Source organism: Echinops telfairi, unplaced genomic scaffold (assembly GCF_000313985.2).
Source record: "Echinops telfairi isolate 266 unplaced genomic scaffold, ASM31398v2 ScPeMD7_5;HRSCAF=22, whole genome shotgun sequence".
NCBI classification, from domain to species: Eukaryota; Metazoa; Chordata; class Mammalia; order Afrosoricida; family Tenrecidae; genus Echinops; species Echinops telfairi.
Window position 1 is genome coordinate 31903802 of NW_022103901.1, and position 9304 is coordinate 31913105.

General features: G+C 41.4%; 2 protein-coding genes across 2 annotated transcripts; both read left to right on the top strand.

Annotated features, from left to right (window-relative positions):
- The first annotated feature begins 3 nt into the window (after positions 1-3).
- On the top strand, positions 4-618 carry LOC101648869 (olfactory receptor 1F1-like). Its single transcript, XM_004706190.1, has one exon. It carries the CDS (start codon positions 4-6, stop codon positions 616-618), a length of 615 nt encoding a protein of 204 aa, XP_004706247.1.
- Positions 619-5389: 4771 nt separating this feature from the next.
- Positions 5390-6331, top strand: LOC101649183 (olfactory receptor 1F1-like). Its single transcript, XM_004706191.1, has one exon. It carries the CDS (start codon positions 5390-5392, stop codon positions 6329-6331), a length of 942 nt encoding a protein of 313 aa, XP_004706248.1.
- Positions 6332-9304: the final 2973 nt, after the last annotated feature.

The window sequence follows — 9304 nt, forward strand, 5'->3', positions numbered from 1 at the left end:
GACATGGACAATTTCCTCCTGGCTGTGATGGCCTATGATCGCTTTGTTGCTGTGTGTCACCCCTTACACTACACAACAAAGATGACCCCTCAGCTCTGTGCCCTTCTGGTTGTTGGATCATGGGTTGTAGCCAACCTGAATGTCTTATTGCATACCCTGCTGATGGCTCGGCTGTCATTCTGTGCAGACAACAGGATCCCCCACTTCTTCTGTGATGTGACTCCTCTCCTGAAACTATCCTGCTCTGACACACACCTCAATGAGATGATGATTCTTTTTGAGGGGGGCTTGATAATGATCACCCCATTTGTTTTCGTCCTGGTTTCCTATATTTGCATCACCTCTGCTGTCCTGAGCGTCCCATCCACAAAGGGAAAGTGGAAAGCCTTCTCCACCTGTGGCTCCCACCTGGCTGTGGTTTCCCTCTTCTATGGCACCATCATTGCTGTGTATTTCAACCCCTCATCCACCCACTCAGCTGAGAATGACACTGCAGCGACTGTGTTGTACACGGTGGTGACTCCCATGCTGAACCCTTTCATCTACAGCCTCAGGAACAAGGACCTGAAAGGGGCTCTGAGAAAAGTGATTGGGAGAAAGAGGATTTCTACCCAATGAAAATGTCACAACTACTTCTGATTCAGAGGCAAAGTTCTTTTTCACCAATTAAGCATAAGGTAGCTAGCAATTGTTTCATTAATGCCAGTCTGGAAACCAACATCTTGTTAAGAGCATATAGGAAGTTATGGTTATTTATTAGCAGACTGGGATTAACCTGTAACCTTGCTGTATATGCTAGATAATGAGACTTCTTTTTGCTGACTAACTTGTGGATTATTTTACACCCAAAGTTTTCCTTTTGGTGTATGATCTGTTGGGAATGCTACATGCTGAAATAGTTTGAACATTAGAATCACCTTGAAAGTTTTTGAAACACTCTGAAGTCTAGTCTCCAGCACTGACCAAATGAATCAGAATCTCTGGGGTGGCTGTGATACTGACAAGGTAAAGAGACTTTTAGGAGATTCTAAAGTGCAGTTATAGTTCAAAGTCACTGGTCTACCTCATAGCCCCTTCATACGGGTCCTACATGATAATCCAGCCATAAAGCTTGAATTTAAAATATTCTCACAAATCACTTTTCAGACTCAGTTGCATGAGAGTGTGAAATCTGAGGACTGGAGTGGGCAATACCATTTCTGAGGAGAAGCAGAGCCCCTCGTGGGCACTGTGGTCCAGAGCACCAAGAGGTGAAGAAGCACAGAAGAATGGAAACCTTTCCTGATGCTCTGGCTCAGATAAATATACATTGTGGTTGGGTTTAGCCGGGATTATCGTGTTTCTGATATCAGGGAAATAAATCACTCTTTTCTATTCTCTCTGTTCAGATCAACTCCCCTCACTTTCTTCTCACACTAGCAACCCCTTCCTCTGTCCATACCTTTAACACCTAATCAAAATTCATGCCCTCCTCTGTGCAATCTCCGGACTCCTCCTTCTGGGACTCGTGCCTCTATTTTCCTGGGGGTTAATTGCACATGGTACTAGCATTATTTGCTTTTCACCTCTTCCTCCTCTGAAGGCTCTCCCCAGATTATGAGCTGTCACAGATCCAAGAGCATCTAGTAATCATTTTGGATATTTAGTGGCTCGCCCAGCTGCTGGACCAGAGGTCAGCATCAACTCCGAGAGAAATGAAAAAAAAAGAAAAAAAAAGAAAGAAAGATAAAGGAATGTACACATGAGTATTGCCTTAATTTTAACTGAGAGCTTTAAAACAACATTTTGGCATTCCAAATATAATACCTACACACTTTAAGTACTTCTGTGTTTGTGAAGAATAAGATGCAAATAATATTAACTTTGCCACTTAAGATAATCCTAACTAAACTTTAAGAATAAAAGTTTACAAAAGTAAATTTATGCATTTCATCCTTTTTTAAGTCTTTCAGAAAATTTCCTTTAATTCTGTCTCCTGTTATTTTCCATTCGTTTTCCCCACGCCAGCAAAACTCTAGAAATGGGATGATTATGGCTGTATGATAGGCATCCACTTTCCAAGTCTGAATAACTTTCTTATTGCTGCCCTCAGGCTTCTGTGTGACCCTTTGTATGCCTGATGATTGCCTGCTAGTCTGTATATTCGAGTATTAACATTTAAAAATTAAATTCAACTTTCTTTTGTTTCTTCAATTTTCTCACCTGACCAGACCACAACTCTCTAAGAGGGTCCAGTACCTCCCTCTTGGTGTCCACCTTCTCTTGCACGTCCTCTAGTTCAAGACTGGACCAGTCAGTCTTGCTTTTCCCCTCTTGGTGGAGCGAGCACTCTGAGGCTAGCTGGAGTAACCTTGTGAGCTGCAGGTCCATCGTATGGCTGTTGAATAGTCATCCTGTTTGTTCATCTGCAGACCTGTCTGTTGCAGCATTGATACCCATGGTGCACATGCCTTTGGAGGCCACCCTGGGTCTGCTGCTTGGTTCCCATGTTACAACTCTCTGGGTCACATTTCCTTTATCCTCTTTTAAAACCTGAGTCTAAATCATTGTGAAGGAGCTCTGCTGGTATAGTGTGTTATGAATTGGGTTGCTAACCATAAGGTCACCAGTTTGAAACCACCAGTTGTTCCTTGAGAGAAAGATGAGATTTTGTAACCCTATATAAATTTATAGTCTCAGAAACCCACAGAGGCAGTTCTAGCCTCTCTTACAGAGTTGTTATGAGCATTAGTCTACTTAATGGCAGTAATTTTTTCCCCCTTCTAAGCCATGGTAGCCACTATCACAGGGCTTCTAGTTGCACTGTGTGAAACCAGTGCTCTCCATTAACTTCTGCATATCAAAACAGCCAGCTCAGATTTCTCCTCTTGAAATCCCCTTTGGGCCCTTGGGAGGATCTTTTTAGGTGAACCTGAGATCAATCAGATTTTTTACTTCCCCCAATTTAGCCGTTATGATTGAATTTTGTCCCCCAATATTTAGGAACAACCCATAAGAGGTGAGGATAGAGTTTTTATACAAAGGTGGGGAGAGATAGAAGAACTGACTGAGAACTAATTGGAGAGACATCATTCTCTTTGTATCAGGCAGCTTACTGATGGGGATACAGTCCTGCTTCCAGTGGAGACTGGCTTGAAAGGACAGTTTCTGCAGAAGGGGCTCTCTCTGGGGAATCCTTTTATATTTTGAATGAGGTGGATTGTCAACCATTCACATCATGATGGTAATCTAGCCCTTTGACCTCATTGCTAGGCTCCTGCTGTTGCTATTCTCATGAGGGCAGGAAGTAGGGAACACTTACAACGTCTCTGGCTGTCATCTGTGGGGAAGCTTATCATCTTAGTGGGCCCAAGGACACACAGGAGTGCCTGCTTAGTTGAAGGGGGAGTGTATGTTTAGCTGCCCCATCGCCATTTGTAGAATGTTAACTCTTGTCCCTACTCCCAAAAAGTGTGTCATGAATTCCTGCTCTTATGGAGGCAGTCCCATTTGGGAATTGGATTTTCTTTATTAAGAGGGTCATATCAGTGTAGGGTGTGGTTTAAACTTTACTTTTGTGTTATGAGAAGATTAGGCAAAGAAAAGCAAGCACAAATGTCGGGGAAGATATATGCCGCCTGTAGATGATCAGTATTCAAGTCATTCCAACTCTGTATACAGAAGTGAACACACACACACACACACACACACACACACACACACACACACACTTTTACCAGAGCTGGTGCATTGATGTCAAGCTTTTAGCATTCTCAAAACGAAAAAAATATCACATTCATTGCCATCAGGTTGATGCTGAATCATAGTGACCTTATAGGACAGGGTAGAACTGCCCCTGTGAGCTTCTGAGACTCTAATTCCTTTTTTTTTTTGAGACTGTAATTCTTTATGGGAATCGAAAGCCTTGATATTCTCTCATAGAAAGTCTTCTCAACTGTAAGAAAATAAATTTCTGTTTGTTTAAGCCATCTACTCTTGGTATTTCTGGTATAGAAGCACTAGCAAAGAAAGATAATAGTACATCTATAAAATAGAATTCAAATAAGTGCTTATGGAAAATACAACATTAAAATACTTAAGGCCCTGTTTATTTTATTGGCTTTGTCTGTAATGCCTCTTTTGGTTTGCTTCTTTTTTTAAAAAAATTGTGGTACATTTTATATAGACAAACCTTTGCCATTTTAAACATTTTTAACTATACCTTATCAAGGACATTATCTTCTGAGATTAAAGACTAATAGTGAGTATTTCAAATAATTTCCTTTCTATATGCTAAGAGAATATTTTTTGATTTGATGTTGGGTTACAGTGGACACAGAGGCTAGTGAATCTTATCTATTCATTATGGATTGTGCCTTTCAGAAAGACAATGATGTTGGTCCTTTTCATTTCCTTTTGCCTCTTAAAGTCGTCGTTGGTTAATGTTAATATCCCCAGTTATGCATTCTTTTGGCTTGTGTTTACTCATTCTCTCAGACCTTCTCAAACAGTTTGCTTGGGATCCCTGTTCTATTCTCGGTGTCATGGTGCTCTTTTCAGGAAGCTTTTAGTGGGCAAGGCAGCATCTGTTTCTGAAGGTGCAACTAGAAAGAATTGTCTACAGTGGATACCTCCATCTCCCATCCGCCATTTAAAAAAAAAAAAAATCAAACCTTTACATCTTAGGTAATCTTTTTCATCATTGTTGGGTCTGATGGGGACAAAATGTAGGTGGGACAATTACGCTCTTTTTGTCTTTAATAAGGCTCTCAGGGAATTTGGTCCCAGTGGCCAGGAAGACTCTGTAAAGGCCTGATCTGTGATACTCCCAAACATTATTCGTGCCCAGAACACTGCTTCTCACTGGCTCAGAAGCAGCCTGTATTCCTAAGACTTTCAAATCCCCATAATACAGAGAAACATCGGTCAGTGATGCAAAGGGGAAGAACATAAGGTCAGCACAGCACAAGCCCCCCCCCCAGGTATGGTTACGGCAAAGGAGATATTAATTTTTTGTTTATTGAGCTATGAATTTCTTCTAGATCTTGGAGCAATATTAGGAGTTCTGCATCCATTAGCCAGAACAAGTGATAAACCCAGCTGTGTCTCATGTGTCTAGGCACATTGAGAACTTAGGGGTGGAAACTGGGAAATGTAAGTAGAGAAATAGATTGGGCTCTGTGCATATGCCTGTGTGTGTGTTTTCAATGTTAAATGTGGGTATATGTGCCAGTGATTCGAGTGGGAATTTCCTCAGAATGTTGGGATTGGGTATAGTTGGGATGGACTGATTATATCGTAGCAACACTATTCACCGACTTACAAATATGGTTCAACCTGATTTGTCCTAATTTAACCATTGTGTCCAGGTCTCTGAATTTGCTGTTGAGCATAACCTTGTTCTAAGCCCATGAACAAGGAAAATCAGTCGAGTGTATCCGAGTTCCTCCTCCTGGGGCTCTCCAAGCAGCCTCAAGAACAGCGGATCTTCTTCCTGCTCTTCCTGAGCATGTACCTGGCCACAGTCCTGGGAAACCTGCTCATTATCCTGGCCATTAGCATAGACTCCCACCTGCACACCCCCATGTACTTCTTCCTCAGCAACCTGTCTTTTGTAGACGTCTGCTTCTCCTCCACTACTGTCCCCAAGATGCTGGCCAATCATATACTTGGGAGTCAGGCCATCTCCTTCTCTGGGTGTCTCACACAGTTGTATTTTATCATTGTCCTTGCCTACATGGACAATTTCCTCCTGGCTTTGATGGCCTATGATCGCTATATTGCTGTATGTCACCCCTTACACTACACAACAAAGATGACCCCCCAGCTCTGTGCTCTGTTGGTTGCATGGTCTTGGGTCATTGCCAATCTGCATGCTCTGTTGCACACCCTGCTGATGGCTCTACTTTCATTCTGTGAAGACAACACCATCTCCCACTACTTCTGTGATGTGGTTCCTCTCCTGAAACTCTCCTGTTCTGACACATACCTCAATGACATGATGATTCTTATTGTAGCAGGTCTGTTAATGATCGCTCCATTTATTTTCATCCTCATCTCATACATCTTTATTGCTTGTGCAGTTCTGAGGGTCCCATCCACAAAGGGAAGATGGAAAGCCTTCTCCACCTGTGGCTCCCACCTGGTTGTGGTTTCTTTTTTCTATGGCACCATCATTGCTGTCTATTTCAATCCTTCATCCTCCCACTCAGCCGAGAAAGACACGGCAGCTACTGTGTTGTACACGGTAGTGACGCCCATGCTGAACCCTTTCATCTACAGCCTAAGGAACAAGGACTTGAAAGGGGCTCTGAGAAAAGTGATTGGTAGAACAATATTTTATACCCAATAAAAGTATCAATACTGAATCTGATTTCAAAGCAAAGTTCTTTTCCAGCAACTGAGTATACTACAGTGGCAGTTGTTTTATAACAGACCATTTTGAAATGAATATTACTAGGGACACACAGAAGGCTATCATTGCTTTTTTATTAGTAGACTGAGATTTACCCGTAGCCCTGCTGCCTATGCCAAGCAATGGAACTTCTTTTTGATGATAAACTTGTGAATTAATTTATTCCCAAAGTTTCCCTTCTTAGGTGGCCTGTTTGAAGAGACACAGGCTAAAATAATTTTGAATATTAAAACCACCTGGGAAATTTTAAAATCACTCTGGAAGTCTAATCTCTGGGACCAGCCAAGTAATCAGAATCTCTGGGGTAGGGCCGGCACTGGTAAAGATGATAACGTGCAGGTGATTATAGTGCACAGTTGCTATGAGTTGTAATTGATGCGATGGCAGTGAGTTTGGTTTAGAATGTACAGCCAGGATCATGAATCACTGGACTATCTCATACTCCTTTATGGGTTCTCCATGATGGTCAACCTTAAAGGTTGGGCCTCAAATACTCTCACAAATTCATTTTGAGACTCAGACAGAAGAAATTCACTCAGAAGAAGGAGAATAATAATAATAATAATAATAAGCAGCAGGAGCAGTTCACTCAACTCACTGTCCTTGCATAGATTCTGACTGTGGGTTTCCAAGACTGTAAACATTTAAGGGAGTAGAAATCTGTACCTTTCTTCTACAAAGAGGTTGATTATTTCAAATTGCCAACCTTGTGATTAGCAGCCTAATGTGTAACCCATACTACCACCTGAGCTCCCTTAGGCAAAAGAAAGCAGGGTGATATCTCAGGACTCATCTTTGATCAGAAGCAGAGATCCTGGTGGGCTCTGTGGCCCAAGAGCACCAAGAAGTACAGAACCATGGACACCCTTCATGACTATATGGCTTGGATTCTTTTACATTGGGGTTGGGTTCATCTAGGAACAGGTGTTTGATATCACGGAAATAAATCAACATTTACCATTCTCTTTTCCTCGATAAGTTCTTCCCTGCTTGCTTCTCAGCAACCCCCTCTTCATGACACACCTTTGAAAACCAAGTTAAAGGTCACCTCCTCCTCTAAGAAACCTTCCTGACTCCTTCTTCTGAGACTCATGCATCTCTTTTCTGGGTTGATTGTACACTGTGCTATAATTATTTGCCTTTCATGTTCCCCTGTTCCCTGCTCCTACAAGACTTTGCACACATTATAAAATACTCCTGATCTAAAGACACACACCATTCACCTTAGATCTCTGGAGAAAAACAGACTTAGAATGGGGGGAAAAAGAAGAATCGGTGGATGAATATTGTTTTCACTTTAATTTTAGGAGTTTAAAAATATAACATTCTACAATTCCCAAGGTAATATCTATACATGCTGGAAAAACAAAAATTCATAAAGAATAAAATGAAAGTAATCTGTAATTTTTCCACTTAGGATAACCATAGTTAGACATTGATAAATATGGTTTTACATAAGTTGGCTGCAAACAGTCTCCTAATTTTTCCAGTTTATTCTTTCCATGTCAGCAAAGAACTTAGGAATGTGCATAATGTATCACATGGATGTAATATAACTTTTCCATTCTCCAACTCTGAACTACTTCGAATGTTTCTACTGTAATAAGTACTGCCATATACATTGTTGGATCTCTGAAGATTGCCACAGGTGATCTATGCGTCAACTTGGAACTACGTCTCCAACATGGATTAAAAGTTATGGTCATCTTTTCTTTATTTCTTCATTTCTTCCCAGCTGACCCCAGCTGCCATTTCTAGGGCAGTTCAGTCCTGTTGGTGTCCAAGCTCTCCAGAAACTCACTAAATTTCAAAGAAGCCTGTTAGTCCTGCTTCTTTGGTCGTCTTCATGTCTGTCAATGGCAGCATGGATAGCCAGTGCCCACAAATCCTTGGTGGGACTCCTAGGTCCACTTTTGGCTTCCAGGTTACTTTTGTCTGGAACACATTCATTTTATCTTTCATGAAAGGCCGACTCTGAGCTATGGTGGCTGTGTCCACAGGGCCTTCCAATCCCATTGTATCTCTCTAGCTCACCCATGAACATCTGTGTATCAGAACACCAAACTCAGATTTATCTTTTTTCCTCTTGAGATCCCCTTTGTGTCCTTGGGATCTTCTTAGGTGAACTTGATATCAATTAGTATTTTTTGCCCCTAAGGTACAGCTGTTTTGGACTAAACTGTGTTTCCAAAAAGATGTTTTGTAGCTCCTAACCCTATACCTATGGATGCAATTCCATTTGGGAAAAAGGTTTTCTTTGTTGATGAAGCCATGTCAGTGTTGGGCAGGGGTCCTCAAGCTTTTTAAACAGGGGGCCAGTTCACTGTCCCTCAGACAGTTGGAAGGCCGGACTATAGTTAAAAAAACCCCAACAACTATGAACAAATTCCTATGCACACTGCGCGTATCTTATTTTGAAGTAAAAAAACAACATGGGAACGAATACAATATTTAAAATGAAGAACAAGTAAAGTTAAATCAACAAACTTACCAGTATTACCAGTATTTTAATGGGAACTATGGGCCTGCTTTTTGTTAATGAGATGGTCAATGTCCAGTTCCATAATTATCACTGCTAGTCGTAACAAGCGATGCAAGTATGCATCAGTTGGTCTAGATCTGGTTGGAGATTTCAGATGTTTCATTCTGGAAAATGTCTGTTCACAGACATAAGTGCTGCCAAAGATGGTTGCCTTTTTGAGTGCATGGTTCCTGAGATTAGGATATGTCTCAGAGGGGAGAGATGCATAGAAATTAGGAAGGCTGCTTGACTTGAATGCGTCTTTCAGAGAGTCACAATTCTGCAGTTCAGCCAGTTCCATTTAGTAAATTGTATCCACATTTTCAATGGCAATAGAAAATGGGTTATGGAAAAGCTGTATGTCCTGTTCATGGAGATGAAGCTCTTTA